General features: G+C 34.9%; 1 protein-coding gene across 10 annotated transcripts in view; it reads left to right on the top strand.

Annotated features, from left to right (window-relative positions):
- The window catches only part of LOC134842816 (uncharacterized), a 49,862-nt gene that overhangs the window by 22,851 nt on the left and 9,151 nt on the right, over nucleotides 1-17,860 (top strand). For 8 of the 10 annotated variants that reach the window (XM_063859306.1, XM_063859302.1, XM_063859305.1 and 5 more), the window contains 10 exons: nucleotides 3,758-4,601; nucleotides 6,712-7,018; nucleotides 8,153-8,743; nucleotides 9,036-9,214; nucleotides 9,618-9,834; nucleotides 10,778-10,908; nucleotides 11,225-11,340; nucleotides 11,886-11,963; nucleotides 13,715-13,920; nucleotides 17,361-17,441. In XM_063859306.1, the coding sequence (XP_063715376.1) occupies nucleotides 4,146-4,601; nucleotides 6,712-7,018; nucleotides 8,153-8,743; nucleotides 9,036-9,214; nucleotides 9,618-9,834; nucleotides 10,778-10,908; nucleotides 11,225-11,340; nucleotides 11,886-11,963; nucleotides 13,715-13,920; nucleotides 17,361-17,441 (2,362 nt within the window). In that variant the 5' untranslated portion in view covers nucleotides 3,758-4,145. Of the gene's footprint in view, nucleotides 1-1,330; nucleotides 1,448-3,757; nucleotides 4,602-6,711; nucleotides 7,019-8,152; nucleotides 8,744-9,035; nucleotides 9,215-9,617; nucleotides 9,835-10,777; nucleotides 10,909-11,224; nucleotides 11,341-11,885; nucleotides 11,964-13,714; nucleotides 13,921-17,360; nucleotides 17,442-17,860 lie in introns of those variants that run through there. The other 2 variants (XM_063859307.1, XM_063859309.1) reach the window with 2 other exon arrangements.

Here is a 17,860-nt window from a genome sequence, read left to right on the forward strand (position 1 = left end):
GTTAACTTTATTTATCATTAGTGCAGTTTCTCACCTCATTCGGTCACTTGTTGCCAAAAAATAACAGTTGGAAGAATTGAAAAAAAAAATGATTTTTTTTTGCGATTTAAAAAATTTCTCTTCTCACTTCTGATTTCATTTTAATAAATTACTCTGGCCGGAACATCTTTGTGTTTTGGCTTTATTCTGCCGGTACAGTAAATTTCTGAAAAAATCTCACTTCGATTCTTTCAACTGCTTGGGCATGGTCATTGCAGCTGGAAGGCATTGCGTGTTGAAGGATTAAGACAAAATCTATTTGTCGACAAGATTGATTGATGGCACTAATAGCCATGGGGTATTTTGACTTCGGATAGAATAGTATAGGGTAGATTAAAACACAGGGTAGATTGCCGGCGTTGTATCGAATGTTGTTTAGAGATTGTCCTGGGTCCCACTTTTTCGAATTATGTTCTATTTTGACACCTACTCTTGTTTTAGTAATAAATTTTTATATCCTTCTAAGCAATAAAGCACTTCTTGAAGTTTTAATCCTCAACACAAACTTACCTTAATTCCCTTTATGTTTGACCCTGGGTGCGAAGAAAGGAACGGAAAAATTATACCAGCTAAGATCTTTTGATTGGAAAAATAGGTGATTAGGTAGCCTTCTTTGATACAGTTTTTGGACACCATATTAAATTTCGTGTTGTTCTTCTTTTTTTCATTCTCTTTATTCACAACGGTTCCTGGAGACAGGCAACATAAACTCAATAGAGAAACAAACAAATAGGTCTCGTCGGGTTTGGGTTACGAAGAGATCAGGGGAAGGAAAGGAATAAATAAGGTTGCGAATGGGAATTGGAACAGGAAAGTTATACTTCCACCAGTTACCCGAACAAGAATTCAATTTAGACGAAAGCGGTTAGAGAGAACTGAGCTCTGGTTTTACATGAAAACAGTTTTGGGCAGTTTTAAATGATTCGTTTTTTTTTGTAAAAACCGGCACTAATTTAAACTAGAACAAATGTTAGAGATATCTGAAATCCAGTCTATACAAAAATAAATAACGTTGAGTAAACTTAGACTTTTTATAAAGTTCAAATTTCACTTTCAAAGAGAATTTTGTTATGAAAGTTTCATGGAATTTACTGCTCAATTACATCGCTAAATACGGGGTTTCCTAATGATTTTTCAACATTTCGTCTTCAAAGATAGTTTTCGTCTCTGTGTGAATCTTGCAGTTTCCCCTCAAATTTTTCCCAATTCGATTAACAGCCTAATTTCCTTTGGATTTCCCGTGGGTATTCCCGAGTTAAAGTTAGTATTTTCTCAGCCACTAAAAGTAACAGAAACTAGCAAACAACCTTCACTTATACATTTTTATTGCACACCAAGCCAGTTTATATATTGAACTTTCTTGAAGACTCCTAATTTGATATGCGCTTAATCGTGCCCAAACAATATGGTATGTTTATGATTTTGCTCTCCGTTTTATGATCACTTTACCAAGTTAATTTCAGCTTTTTTTCCAATGTTTCTAAGTAATTGAAAGCTAAGAAAAACTTGCCTTCGAACATATTTTTTTGTTTGCTTGACTTTTTGCAATTCCCCTATTTTCAAGGCTAGATCAAAGTTTTTATGAGCAAATAGCGCCATTTTCATTTCAATAATTTTTAAAACTGCATCATAAAATATCTATTTGAAGACAGAGTTAGTTATATAACCAACTGAGGTCCGCTTTCATCACACTCTGAGAATTTTGTGATCCCTTTGGGTTTTCACTTTGGTTGACGTTGTTTGAAAACCGCTTGTATGCAACTTTCAAAAATTTTGACTTTCTGCTTTCAATCTTCATTTTGAAAACCAATTGAGCATTGTTGAATAATTAATAATTTTTAGCTTATTAGGCACATTTGGCACACCGTTTGGCTCAATTGTCGAAAATTTCATCATTTTTCTTATACTTTTGGCCTCAAAGAAGTTTCGTATTTTTGTGGCTTCCAATGACAATGTCACTGGATTCTCTTGTCAGTCGTAAACGTAGATTGGACGAAGTTTAGCATTTAACTCTGCAACGTTTTTTCAGCTTATTAAATCAAGATTGTAAAGAAATAAAAAGAAACAATCCCCAACTTTCAATCTTTTACCGGATCGTCTGGTCTAGAACGAAGATTCGTTTTTGAAAAAAAAACGTGAATAAAATTTAGCCTTTATCATTTTTTAAAAAAAAATTCTACTCCATTTGCCATTGTTTAAAAATTTGCCATTGTTTTCTGTTTCTCTTCTCGCATTAGTAGTTTATAACAAAGAAGGTCGTTAAAACTTCAAAACTTAAAACCAGCGTTGTTTGTCTTACGAAAAAAAAACACAAACGTAATATATTTTTTGTTTCGATGATTGTAAGTCAGAAGAAACTTTGTCTTTTTTTTGTTTTCAGGCATTTTTTGGTTTTCAGGCAAAATCACGTCGCATAAAACTTTATCAGAATGATTTGAATGCTATATTCCATTAAAGTTTTCTCAGTCGTGATTCGTACATGGAAAAAATTTTTGAAATTTTTTTGTTTTGTTATTTGTTTTTGAAGAAATTATAGTCGACACTTGCTTATAGTTTTGGCAATGAAAGAGTGAAATTGAAAAATCCCATGAACAACGTCCAAATGCATGAATATGAAATTAGGCGATAGTGATTGTGATATTGTTACAGAGCAATAATAAAGCATTATACCATTTGATGTTTATTGATGAAATATGGTCTCAATTTGCAGACGGCGTGACTATTTTATGTGCGGAACAATACATGTTTCAATGTTTTGATATTATGGTTGATAATTTTATAGCACTGATAATAATACCATAAAGTTAAATTCAATTTCTTTGCTAGCAGACTGTTTTCCGTCGCTTGCCTATTATTTTTTGTGTTGTTATTTCCTTTTATCCATCGTCACAGTTTATCGCCATTAAAATCACTATATTACACAAAAAAAACACAAAAAAATGAAGTATAGGTAGGTCCACTCACAATTTGGGCTCATCTACTCGAAAAAAAAAATTTAACCGCTGTAAACATTGTTAAAAATTTAGTTGGAGGAAAACTTTGATTTTTTATAGACTATTTTAAAAAATGGCCGCATTTGTTATGAAAATTGGTCTATCCTAGAAGATCGTTTACCACCGCCTGAAATTTTTCATTAATTATTCCCCCCCCCCTTGAATACTCTCTGAGTGTCAATTTCTGGCTCAGCCGAAATATTCCCGCACATATAGCCATAACTGCCCGTTTGAAAGTTTTTTTTTGCACAAAAACGATGCATTTTTTAATCATTTTTTTGAGACCGGATCCGCCTAGACTCCTAAGAGAACTTAATTTTAACATAAAATTGTACATTTTCGCAACTTTATGCGGAAAGCGATAAATTTAGCGTCGAAATCGAGCGTATTAGCCTAAAATTAGGAACTTTTTACCTTTCCCCCGCCTATTGCAAAAGGGGGTAAACTCGTTACAAGATACAAAATTCACGTATGGCTAACCGTTGAATTAGTTATTTATATGAGAAAAAATTCTTTACTAGATACTAAAGAGGGGGGTAGTTAAAGAGATCCGAAAATTATTCTTCTTGCTGAACAGTAACACTAAAGCGTCGCCAGATTTAAGTAAAATAACAACTGAAAAAGTAGACTTGCCCTTGAACGCAGTTTTGTGTGCCATCTGACGCAACTATTTTGCTTTTGTTGCGAGAAACAATGTTAACATAGTTCGTCATTTCTTGTTTTAGATTCCTCGCGTAACAAATTTCGTTATGTCTTGTCATCAGCCGAGCCCATTCGGTTTTATGATAGTCGACATTTCTTCAAAACCGACATTTTAGACACTTCTTCATTATGAAGTGAAGGGACTATTGCTCTATAGTTTTACACACTAAATAGAGTCAGGTGTCAAGACAGCCAGGACATTTTCCACTCACTTAGACATTGAACTTTGCCTAATTTATCTAATTTGGCCAGTAGCTATAGAATTCAGCTCATTTTCCATTTCATCTTCTTGACAGATTTACGAGTTGTCAGCTATCAATTCATTGCAATAAACACATTCGGTCAGTTATTTTGTTCCAAAACGCATAATTTTTTAAAACCGACAAAAGCCTGATTTCAAAGAAGAAAAGGATGGTCAATCAAGGGTTTATATTGACTCTGAAAAGCTTCCCATTATCTGGTACCACCTTATTTATCTTATCATTATTGTGTGTCTTCTTATTGACGCACGGAGTTCACAGTAATGACGAAGTCCTTGGCGATAACGTACCATTGGCTCACTATTCTTATGCGAGCAGCAGAAGTCAAAGGTTGTTTCACCTGGACACTGCGGATCACTATCCTTCACCTTCCCCCTCCCCCACCCCGAGTCAGAGTCCCTCCCTCTCTGGAACCGGAGGAGGGGCCAACTTGGATCATGTGATTTTCTGGGGGGATTTTTTGTTCCTGGCAGCCAGGGATAATATCTTCAAGGTGTCACGGGATCCTTCGGATCCAGATGGTTCTTCATATCATCTCCGTTATGCGATTTCTCTCGCGATGCCGGAGAGAGATAAACCATGTGAGCTGATGATGTCACACCCACAGGTCAGTTACTGGTTTTTTCCCCGCTATTTTAAACTTTAATTGACAATCAGGATCAGTAGCGGATTTAGGGGGATCCGCGATAGATATTCCCATAATTTTATCAAAAAAATATATTATTCAGTCGTTGTTTCTCTCAAGATGAAAGGCAATCGACTTAGTATAACGCCTGTTACGGGAAGCGGATTTAGGGGGTCAAAATGGGTCTCATTATGTTCTGGGAGCGCTCGGAAAATCAATTTGGTCGGCCTATAAATTTTCCAGAACATCCGGCCCCTTTGAGAAAATCCTAGATCCGCCTTTGTATAACGCTACAAACGTGGGTGAAGAAATGGAATTTAATCTGAAATACGGAAAAGTTCAGAATAGTTTTTTCCGACACTGAGGCAACTTTTTTTTGAAAAACGAGAGCGGACATTTTTTTAAGAATTTTTTAAAGTTATTTCAAACCATTTTATAGCATGCGACTAAGCTTTAACAAAGAACACGTTTTCTGAAAAATTTTGACTTGCCTGAAAAAAATAGAAATTACTAAGTCAAAAGTTAGTTGATCGTTTAGAGCATACTTTATGTGGAATTCGAAACTGAGAAAAGCAGAACTTTCTTTGGATTCCAAAAGAAAATCTTTTTTATCTGTGATTTGATTTTTTTCTGAAATCCGTTGTGTAGTACCTGAAAAAATGACAGAACTGGCGAGAATTTTGCAAATCCAATTTTTGCTATTTTATGTGGCATGTAGAAAAAAACATGGAAGAAACACCAACTTCTATAAAAAATGGTTCTTTTTGTTTCTTGTTTTGCACTGATAAATATTATTGGATCATTCTGTGCTACTTGAATAGTTACAGACTTTTGTTGCTCCGACGGGTAAGAATTTTGTGTTTGGGTGTATTTTAGTTTTTTCAATTTTTTTCCCACGCAGGTACAACAAATAATCATCGAAATGGGTCGAGTGAGTCATCATAAAAAAGCCCTTTGACCGTGGTTCAAACTATTCTGAACAATTTTTAATAGTTTTCTCAGTGTCGAGAAAAATGAATTGAAATTTTTAATTTCTAGTGTAACTTCGAGCGAATAAACCGAACAAGCAGGCTTATAATAGGGCGATAAGCTTTCATATAGTCCGTGAAAACTGAGTTATTTTCTGCTAAAAATGTTTTTTGAAGTTTCTTTCAGCGTGTTCTTGGGAACAAAACATTTTTAAAATATTCAATTAAACAATATTCGAAAAATGTTGTGACAAATAATTTGTTTTTTTTTGGATTTTTTTGAGGAAATCTGTTTTCAAATATACCTAATATAAAACAAGACTGCTCGTATCAGGAAGAAGCCCTGAATGTTCCGACTGCCTTTTAAGGTTTATGGAGCAGTAATAACATAAAAAATTCAATGAAATAAAACAAAAGAAATTTTTTTTTCTAAAATATGAAATTTTTAAATGAAAGTCATCCCCCCACACGCCATATAAAGTACAAAAGGATAGATTTCGCTCCTTGTAAAAAACCAATTATGGCAAATAAGCTTCTTTTAACCAATTTGGAACGATTTCTAAGACGGATTAACACTCCGCTTACGCGTTAATAGCGCGAATTATATCGCGAGTTAATTGTCCCAAATTGGCCAAAATGGCAATCTTCAAACCCCCGTAACCTTACAAAAAATGATCACTGGTGAAATATCATATCAAATTTGAGCTCAGGACAACAATACTTTTCGAATGATATTTAAAAAATTCCGTCAAAAATGGCTAGTTAAAAAGTCGAAATATGTCTGAAGAAAAAAAAACCCATCCCGAGCACAAATATTCCGTTATTTTCGTATCGAAAGGCGGAACAATAAGTGTTAAATATCATCAAGTTATAGGCTGTTTGGCTGTTTGTTCAGAAAGATTCATCACACCACGAACAAAAAACACAATTTGAAAAAAAAGAAATTGTGATTGTGATTTTTTTTTAATAAATACGGTCAGAACTTTCTGTGATACGTGCACAGCAATCGCCTACCCTTACCTTATTAAGGACTTTGGCTATAACCTCCTTCTTTTATACAGCACGAGAAGTTATCGGTTGAAAGTAGAATCGCACTTGGTTGACTGACTTTTTTTTATCTCTAGATCTGCGAAAGGAGAGTCAAATTCCTTCTTCCTTACAGTCAGAAATCCCTTGAACCTAACTCTGTAGTGGGATGTTATTCGTACAACTTACAGCCTCATTTCTTTACCCTTGGACTCAACCCGTCTTCATCGTCATCATCATCTTTATCTTCGACTCAATCGCCGTTCGCCTTGCTGAACAGTAGTGATCCTCTTGTCTCGGCTTTAAGTATGTTCTGTCCAGTTGACCCAAAAGTGGCCGGTTTGACCTTCGCTGCTCCTCGAGGACCAAAAGCACTTAATCCGAACTCCTATTTTTTTGCACAAGGTAAGATAAACTAAAAATGTTTCAAATGAAGATTCAAAGTGATCAAAGAATTCAATCCAGTTTCAAAATACAAAAAATTACTCAACTATTTTGTTTCAATGATGTTTGTAAATAAAGCAGCAGGTAGTCATTTTGATTTCAGATTTGCTGCTGGCTCTTAAACATATTCTTCAAAGCTTTATGTGTTTTTTTGTAGAATCTTAGACCTCTCTCGCTCTTGTTTTTGTTGCTCGTGTTTGTGAAATGCAGTGCTGCATTAATGGCTGATCTGTACTTGTAACCAAGTACTAGATTTTTTCCGTAAAGAACTTTTCTTAAAAACCTATGAGAATTTGAGTTTGTTTGACTATGAAACCCCAGTAACATCTGCGTCCTTTACCACTTGGTGTAGTGATATAAAACTCACTTTGAAATCATTGAGTTCCAGTCCTGGTCAGATTTTTCTTATCAGATTTTTCTTTCAAATTATTCTTCTGAGATTTTTGTACATTATTTTAGATAGAAAAATTTATGTTTGCGATAGTATAATAAGGCTGTTATTTCTGTACTCTCTCTAAGCAGGAAGCTGAAGTTCGTCTTTGCTTGACATATCTAACTATTGGTTTGCCGTCAAATTTAAGCCCCATAAAGCCTAAATTTAAGCTCTATCCAAAAAAATTCTAGGAAAGCAACGGGTTGGGAGTTCACACAATCCAATCAAAAGTACGTAAAACTAAATGTAGTGCTAGGTATCCCCGACACAGTGCCAGTAATCCACAATATTCAGCTTGCTTGCTGAGGTGAAGATTTTAGTGTCCGGGATTCCTCGCGAAAATTAAGTACTGCCTTTTTCAACCATGTAGGCATACGAACGTGGAGTCCTAGGTTTTTAAAAATCAGGAACCCCGAACACCATGTTTTAGCACTTTGTTATAGGAATGCTATGGCTTGAACCCGGGTTTAAACCAGGTTCAAAAACACCATAGAGTGGCGTCGTAATGATAAGTTTTTTCTTTATCGCCTAAATGATTTCGGCTCATGTTATATCATACTTTGGTCCCATTTTGTACCCTCTACCGTACAATGCTATTTTTTGTGTTGTACTGCAAGTTTGCAAAGCTCCAATTTTCATCTGTGTAATTAATGGTTCTCTAGGTACGACAAGAAAGGGATTTGAGTTGATGAGGAAAGATCTTCTGCCTCCCTCAGAGCTAAATGTGGCTTTAACTGGGCCAGAAAATGCCAAAGCTGATCTAACTGGAAGCCGTGAACCGGTAGTGCGACACATTACTACTCAAAACGATGCCGACAACTCGAGAGGAGTAGGGAAAGCGTATCCTGTATCGCATTTTCACTGGAATGGGATGACATTTGTGACATTCCGCGAACCGGCAGTCGAGTTAAGTGAAATCGAAGAGTTTAAGGACACTTTGTTTAGTCGTGTGGCTAAAGTTTGCGATGCAGATAAAGGGAGAGGGGTGCGATATTTTTCACATCGTTATTGGACTAGTTACGCTAAAGCAAGACTCATTTGTTCATCACAACCTCAAGGATCAGGCAACAGTCCAGGAACTGCAGGGACAGCTCCTGAGTTCCTCTTTAACGAGATTCAGGGCACTCATGTTTTCCAAATGTCTGGCAATGAATCTTCAGAAGACTGGCGAGGGGAGGGGCTCATGGTTGGGATATTTGACACACCCTACACCGAAATGAGAACATCTGCAATATGCATTTACGATTTTGGAAGTGAGTGTACTTTCTGCAGTATCAGATTGCTAACTTAGTTGAAAGATCAGACTACTAGCTTCATAGAAATTTTATGATATTTTTATTAAATTTTTTTAAATGAACAAAAATTGATACAAAAAATGCCAACGCTGTTAAATTGTCTATTTTTTCTTCGAATATTTAATTTAAGACAAGGGACGAAGTTTCAAAACTCAAACTGAACTTTTGAAAACTACGTCAAACTGAAGTTTTTTTCTTATTGAAGTTACTCAATAAATGATTCGGATAAAATTTTATCAATATATTACAGGCATCATGTCCGCTTTCGGCGGAGAGCAATATGGCGTCCAGGAACCCTACAGTGCGCCAAGCCAACGCAATTCTGACGTCATCAAAGACTACTCTCTGGACAGATGCACGAACAGAAGTGAAGACATAGATGGGGGACTGGTGGCATTCTTGCAACAACATCCCCTCATGCAATCTCCGGTGAGAGTCTGTGTGTATGTGAAATGCTATGACATCTGACGTAAATGATCTCAGATCTTTTTTAACTTAACGGGGATCGCTAGTTGCTGTGCAAATAGCACATATTAATCTGGTCACGTCGCAGTTTTCTAACTAAAGAAGTTAAAGAAAGAAAGTACAAAAACATGGAAAAAATTTAATTTTTTTTTGAAATTTCATTTTGTTGACTTTTTAGTTAGTGGGAAAGTGTTTGAATCGGTATTTAGGTGCAAAAGTATAGTAATATTGATTGCAGTATATATTAAAAAAGTTACAGTTTATGATGTACTTTGAGGACAACTCATATTTTGTTTTATCGCTTTTAAGATTATATGACAATTTTGATTCAATCGCTGCAATAGAAATTAATGTTATCTACTTTTAGGTGCGGCCTCTGACGCCCCAGCCTCTGTTCAGAACTCACCCACCCCATCGACTCACCAGTATTACTGGAGAACAGGTGCAGATATCATCACAAACTGGACCTAATCAAAAGTCGACCGGGAAAGAAGAAACTAACGACAAAAGAAGGATCCGTAGAGAAAGCGGAACTGAAGGGCAAAAGGATTCGGCAAAGTCTAAACACTTTTTGATATATGCAGGTAAATCTTTTTAAATAGAAACATCAGAGATTGAAAATCTGTAAAAAACACAATTGAAAAGCTTTGTTTGCTTTAAAAAGTAGCTTTTTTGTAGCACTCTTTGGGTGGTTTTTAATGTTTAATTTTTTAATTTTAAATATTTGACTCCTTTTTAATGTTTTTCAATAAATGTTTTAATGTTTTTCAATAAACATTGCGCTATGCAGGGGCAGATCTAGGATTTTTCTGTGGGATTTTCCACACAAAAATCGAAATCTCAGATGATGTCCGTACCTGTTCAACCTTTTTTTTAGGTCGGTCACACTTTTTTGAGCTCTCCAGGAACAGTAGAGAGACACAGTTTTGTAAAGATGTTCTGCGACGGAAGAATTTGAATAAGTGCAAAAAATAATTTTTTATGGATTTTGTAAGATTTTGAGCAAAAATAGTGTTTTCAGCTCGCCATCCCACGTATTGACGTCAAAAACGCTTTCAGAAAAATTGTTGAGCTCAACCAAAAATTGATACAGTAAAGTAATTCGACCCTCTTGCCAACCAAAAGGTCCTCCCTTTAATTTTAAATTATGACATCCCTTTTAGGCCGACCGACACAAAAAATTTTCTAAATGCGCCTTTGGCGCCAATATATACTAATATAACGCAATTTTTTGGTCAAAATTTTCCAAAAGTGCTTAAAAACGTTTTTTTGCCTGTTTTTTTTTCAAAAATTTGCGCAAAATTGTGGTCAAAATGGGGTCTTTATAGTGCTCTGGGAGTGCTCGGAAAATAAATTTGGTAAACCTAAACAAAAAGGTATACAAAACGTTCCATTTTTTTTCGAAAATCCGCCCCCTCTCGAGAAAATCCTAAGTCCGCCCCTGGCTGACCTACTACTATTTTCTACTAAATCAAAATGTTTAATCGTTAATTTTTATGCTTACATTAATTTAATTGCGTTTGACAGGTACGAGTGACGGACGTGTGATCAAATTAGCCCTTAACGTCACTCAAAGTTCAGAAGAAAGTCAAAAAAGAGTTGAACGAGTTTGGGTTGGGGAGTGGCAGGTTTTTGCCCAGTCCAACCCCGTGAGCCAGGTGAGTCGGGCCTTATTTTTAAGCATCGGTGTTGACATGTATATTTAAATTTTCTCCTTACATTAAAACATATTAGTCTGTTCCAAGGATTGTTATTTGTGTAGATCTTGATTTATTTTTATACAGGCTCCTATCCGACCTCATATGTGGCAATTAAGTACTTCTACACAATTATTGCGACCGTATCCATGAAATATTTTAATTAATTAATTGATTATTTATTTAATTAATTAAATCCTATGCGGTTCCAATTCTCCTTATACTCGCCATTCATTGAGCCATGTCATCTTGGATAAAGATAACTACCTCTTTTTAGGTAAAATTGGACCCCTCTTCTGGTCAGTTACTAGTGACGTCATCCTCCCAAGCTCTACTGATGCCGAAGAGCACTTGTTTGACGGAACAGCTGCCAATAGGACTACCAACGTGCAGGTATGATATCAAATCAGTACAATGAAATCGTGCTTTTCCATGTTTCTTGCAAGGTTGATCCGTTGAAATTTTGCGACTATTACTTAATTTTCATGACTCATTATGGGCCATGCTTACCACTCATTCAGTTTTCTAGGTTACTCACATTCAACTTCGAGTGATTTTAAAGCCATTTCGATAATAAATTTTGGTTTTAATCACCGAATTTTCAGTTTCCAGTTGGTTATCATTGTGCAAATTTTAGAAATCAGTCTAAAATAACTTCAATCTGGGTCTTTTACCCCAATTTATAAGATAGAATTACTTTAATTTTGGGCTTGTCATTTTTTATTTCAGTTAGCTTCAAGAATTCTTTCAAGATCCCATTTCAACAAGATTTATAGGTCGACGAAGACTGTCACAAATTTCTAAATTTTCAGTTACATAAAATAGCATGTGATAAAACCGCATATTTTGCATTTAAGAAAGCAATTCGTGTTTCGGATGATATTTCGCGCAGTCTGAATTGTCTTATATCTTTATTTTAAAAATTTTTTCCATTTCAGGGCTTGTCTAATGACGAGGGACCCTCATTGCTTCTGGAATGTCAAATCAGCTTCATGTATCTACCAACCACTCCCAAAGTAAGAGCATGCAATTATCAAGATTACATTTTCGTTTTTGTTGTCATACGGCTCAGAAGATAAATGCACAAAGACAGCTTCGCCTAGGAACAAAGTTCCGTGGGGAAAGCTTTGGTTGTTTATGTTCAGCTTTTCAGTGTTATGCTTTGTTAGTTTTTAAAGCGCAACTATTTTCCGAGATAAAGTCTAATTTTCTGCTTCATTAGTTGGAGGTGATTTACCTTCCTGTTTTGAAGTAAGACTAACTAACGAGAGGGGATCTCAATTTTTCTTCTTTTTTTTTCACTCTCTTTTCCACACTGCTCGCACTCATTAACTTCCCTTGTCTGATGTAAAAACTGGGGGAACTCAGTCATTAGCTGATCATTTTCTGTCGAAAATGGCATCTTATGTCATCCTATTTGCCATTAGTAGTTGATGGCCTCAATGTTGCGCGTTCATTTATATCCATTTTTATAGATTAAATATAGAAAATAAGGGCAGTTTTTAGTTCCAATAAAATGTCAAAATATGGGATGTGACGATAAGAGGAATAATGACGGATAATTTACCGTGATGAAGCGTGAAACTGTTATGCAACAGGATGAAGTGATTATGTAACTTATGATGTGAACGAATGAAAGGTCAACTTCCTTTCCTGTTTGTTATGTCCGTATCTGATAATGAAAGTATAAGGTGTATCAATTCTGATTTGATGTTTGTTTACTTGATTGGTAATATGTGAAGCAGACTCTCGATTGGTCACTATACATTTTCTAGCGCAGACCAATTTTTGATTTTACGAAAAACTACAACTCTACAACCCCAAAACTACTTACAAATGCTTATAACCCCCAGGCTCCAATATAACAAAATTATTTAGTTGCCGTACAAGTAGCATCAAACTACAGACAAATGATTATAGTTTCAACCTCTGTGATTTCTAAAAAAAGCTATTTTTTTAATTTTTAATTTTGCTACTACGCTGGATCGCCTTGGAGCCTGTTCTAAAAAAAGACTTCCAAATCCAGAAAGTATTTCCCACTTCCATCTAGAATAGGCGGACCCGTATCAAAATTGCGCGCCCACAAAACATCTTTTCAACTGCTCATTGGAGTTTTATCTCCATTTTAGTTTCCGCTAACTATTATTCGCTCACTGTACTATTTCCCACATCGCGACATCAAACAGTCAAAAAAATACAGACCGAAAAAAATAGCATAAAACTTTAAAAAATAGCTGTGAAATAAACTGTTTTGATGAATGCTTGAAACTGTTTTTGTAATACTTCATGTCAGCTGTTGCTTGTTTGGAGAGTCCGCACGCCAAATGACGCCAAAACAAAACACCATAAGATTACAAGATGACACTTTTTGTTTGATTTTTTCTAATGTAATTTTACTTTTATATTACGTTATTACGTATGCCAATGCATGAATGCATGTGATCTCTAGCAAAAATCAAAGGTTTCCCCATTGAAATTAAATGCCTACACAACGCAAATCAGTTCTTGGGCGATTTTTTAAAAACCTTTTTTTGCTTTAAACTAAGAGCTGTCTATAGTAAACAAAAATCTTTTCTTATACCATTATCATATAACGAGCTTTGACTCGAATGTCTGGTTTTCTTAAGTGATATAAAATTTAGTTTTCAACTAGTTGAGCCGCTTAAAATTAGGGGAAAGGCAGCGGTTCTCAGCGAAGAGCTGAACTGCTTGTATGTTAGTATTTTTCCTCGTGAATAAATTGTCTTAACTCAATCATGTATTTCAGTCGCTTCTCGAACGACTCCAATGCAATCAATGCCTACTTGTTCTTCCCTCAAGTGGACAGACTGTGTGCTGTGCTGGACCTGAAAGTAACAGTGGATGAGCCTACTGCTGGGGAGGAACAAGAGAAGCCGGAAGAAGTTGCGGTTGTCCCTGGAATCCCTTCTGAGGGTACTGGAGCAGAGAGTGGAAAAGGTCAGCCAGCTAATGGTAAACATCAATTTATTGTTCCGACTCGAATAAAGTGAGGAATAGAAAGAGATATGCTTGGGGTTTTTCCTATTCAGAGTAATTTTACAAAACTTGACTTCTTTTGGGTATCGATCCGGTAATCTTCGCGTATACTTGTCACTAGCATAAATGCTCTTGTAAGTTCTCGATTAATACAGTGCTGATTTAACAAAGCGTTAACCGATAAAATGAACATAACTTGAAAATTAAAACGCATTTTTTTTTTCAAAATGGGTTGATTTAAGGCAAAAATGAGGGTGACAAAGGTTGGATAGAGCTTTAAGAAAAATAATGGGGTGCAATTTATTATGCAAAATTTGGGCCCAAGTTTTTACCCCAAAATCGACTATTTTCGGCCTTTTTTAGTCAATCAAAAATTATGCTAAAGCTATCGGTTCAACTGCTGACAAAATTTTATCAAAGTGAGACTGGGTATCGGAGGGAGGACGGGTGGTTGTTTATGTGCACAAGATGTTGCTTTATTTTTCTACTCATAAGAGTTTCAGAACAAATAACTTGCAAGATAAACAGCTTTGAGTCCTGTTCGTAAATGACCGGTCTCCGGTTTGATCCCCATAGATAAAAATGATTTTAGAAACTTTCAATTTACACACCCGTATTTTCTAGGCACAATCATGTATTGTGGGTCCCGATAATTAAGTACCTGAGAGTAGCCAAAAATGACGAGGAAGCAAAAATTAAAGTTGCATCACTAAAATTCAATTATTATGCCGTGTTTACTTATAGGGTTTTTTTTCAGTTATATACCCCTAAATGATGAAATACGAAACTGGAAATTTTTGTAAAAGAAAAATGAATCGATATTACTAGGAAAGGAAAAAAACTGGTTCTTTTCTCTCTTTGGCCGTTTTCTCATCGTTAATTTTATAAATAAATTTTGGACCAATGCATTTTTTGTTTTAATTGAATTTAATTCGCGTTTCACTTATTTAATTCATTAATTTAAGTTGTTTCAATATTGATTCAATGTTCGAGTATCAGTCTTGCATTTTAAAGCAAAATCGATAAAAACTTACATTTTCTCATTTTAGCTCATTTAGGGGCGTATAACCGGAAAGACCCCCCTTATGTTGTGGATGAGATTGCAATCGATTTCTAAGTGCCAATTTTTCTGCAATTTTCAATATTTTGCTATTCAAATTATTGAAGAAAATTCAGTTTATTTCATTTTTGCGTATTTGAGGGGTCTTAAAGCTTAAAATTTCAGAAACTTTATAGATTTTGAAAACTGTGCTTTTTGTTGGCAATTTTCAATATTGGAAATGATTTTGATTAGCTGTAAAAATTTTTGCTAGATTGCGAACGGTTTGTTCCATGTCAGCTAGTTATACAGTTCTGATTTAAGTTATCCTGACAAAGCAAACAAAATTTGAAATTTCAAACGCAAGTTTTTCTCAAATTGGGTTAGAATAAATCAAAAATTGAACAGAACAAAAGTTATTAGAATTTCAACAGAAATAAAATGGTTCAATTTTTTCCCCAAAATTCTTAACCAAGTTTTTACCCCAAAAATGGGTCATTTAAGCTTTTTAAATTAATCAAGAATTACGCTGAAGCTACCAAGTTTATTGATGAGAAATATTTAAAAAGAAGCCTCTTTCACGGCACAACAAAGTCCTAGAAAGATAATTTTCCCAGAAATCTGTATTTTTTTGCCTAACAACAAATTTCAAGTATTTCACGCAAATTTTTCTCTAGAAGTTTTTGGGCTGTGTAAAAAGCTTCTTTTGACATAGCTTTCTCATCAATTAACTGGGCAGTTTCACGGAAATAAGTGTTTTGAGTGTTTTTGGAAAAAAAATATTCAGCGAAAACAAAATCTTTTGTGTACCCAGAACTACATTATGCACACAAAAAGTTAAATTTTGCATGCAAAATTTTTTTTGGAAAATGCTTGTTTGCTTATAAAATTCGTTTTGCGGTTTTAAAAACACAATTTTGGTGCAACTTTGAAAGGACTGGTATAAAATTTTGTTGTCGCCATCAAACAACTGTTTGTCATACAATATCCATATATGTAGTTTGTATGATTAGCATTTTTTTGACAATTTTTTTTAATTTATGCCGATACACCGAATTTTATGCTAAAATAAGAAAAAAATTCTTTGTAAATTTGATGACACCATTTTAGCAAAATATATGAAACTGCTATGAGTAGTATTTTTTCATAGACTTAGTTTATGGAATTGTATGATTAACATTTTTGGTCTATAGAGGTCAACCCGGGAGCACGCGCATTTTAGAAACTGCCGGAATTAGTTCAAACTTCTCGCTCATAAAATCGGAAACTACCCGAAAGATATATCTAATGACAAAATTCGGTAGACGCGAATAAGCAGCACAGACAATAACAACTACATGCATCAGGAAACATTGACAAATGATTTATTACCTCAAATGAAGTTTTAATTGAACAAAATCTTGCCGCACTGTCCTGAGCTCACTGTTCTTTTGTTTTTTTTGGATAATAGCCGAGTCGTAAAAAGATTTAAAAAAGATTTTAGCGTTATAGCATTTTGTACCTTTTTTTCAAATTTCTCGACTGTAATTGCCAACCGGACGGCTTCTTTCTCCCCTCCCCTCGCCTCCCCTCCCCCTGCCCATCTCCTTCCTCTTTGAAAACATAAACTGTTTGTACTTACTGCCACTCTCTTCAATTTCCCCTCTTCTGCTTCGTATGTGCAGACAATCAATAAAATAGAATTGGAAATAAACAAACACAGATGTGTTTTTACCATTTATGACCATTTCCCAATTTCCCACTTCCTTTTTACCCCCGATTCAAACAACGTCCTGCGCCACTTTTCTGTGGTAAGCGGACAAAATGGGAAGCTAGTACCAATTTGGTCAAAATTGCCTAAAAAATTAAAATATACGGAGGTGAAAATCAATTTATGACGCCAATTATCTCCAAGGAAACGAAAACAAAAGACAAAAAATGACACTAACAACCATCATAACGACAAAATTCAAGCTAATTTCAATCAGCAAAATAAAATTGCCCATATTGATGAGCGACAGTTTCGCATTTTAATTTTTTTGTCTTTAATTTGGATGAATGTAAATGATATTAAATTTTTTCTGACGCAGTTTTGTTGGACCCCACACCTAGGTGGATTAGATAAAGTCGTCAATTTCTGTTTCATTACATCAATGTGCAATTATGTAGCTATTTTCAATTTTTTTTTGACAATTTCAGTCAATTTGACTGATCGTTTTTAAAGCTTAGTAGTCGTTTTCTCGCTACGTGCAGAGAAAGTTCGCTGAAAACTTCAAATGAAAACAAATATGTATATAATTTAATGAAAGAATTTTTTTGCAATGCTGAATGTAGTCTCGTCCGAGCATTTTTGTTTCTACGCTCACATCTAGTTATCCATTGTTGTTTTTTGCTTTAGGCGAGTCTGACTTGGTAAATGTTGACAATGGAAAAGAGAGGACCGATAAAGACAACAACCAGAAAGAGTCACTAAACACAGGTACAAAGTACAAACTGTATTGTGGAACTAACTCATGTGCACTAACCGAAAAGTTCTGGTATTTTTCAGCTCAATGAAACGCTCAAATTGCATGTAAACTTTTTTTAGAGTGCTGCTTCAAATTATCCGGAAAAAACGTAAAACTTGAAAAATGAAACGCGTTTTCTGCTGATAAAACTATATCAAATTTGACTTCTTATGTATCCCAACAAAGTTCAAAAATTTGAGGAGAATATTATCTTTTCAGTTTTTTTATAAATAAACTTTTTTTCATTTGATAGCCAAAAAATGTCAATTCTTTTCTCTTTTCTGACTTCGCTGAAAGTCCGGAATATTTATGCTTGTGGTGGTTGTTTCTACTCAGTCAATTTTCGAATTCTTAATTAACCGTTTTTGACTTAATTTTTTTTGTACGATCT

Source organism: Symsagittifera roscoffensis, chromosome 3 (genome assembly GCF_963678635.1).
Source record: "Symsagittifera roscoffensis chromosome 3, txSymRosc1.1, whole genome shotgun sequence".
NCBI lineage: Eukaryota > Metazoa > Xenacoelomorpha > Acoela > Convolutidae > Symsagittifera > Symsagittifera roscoffensis.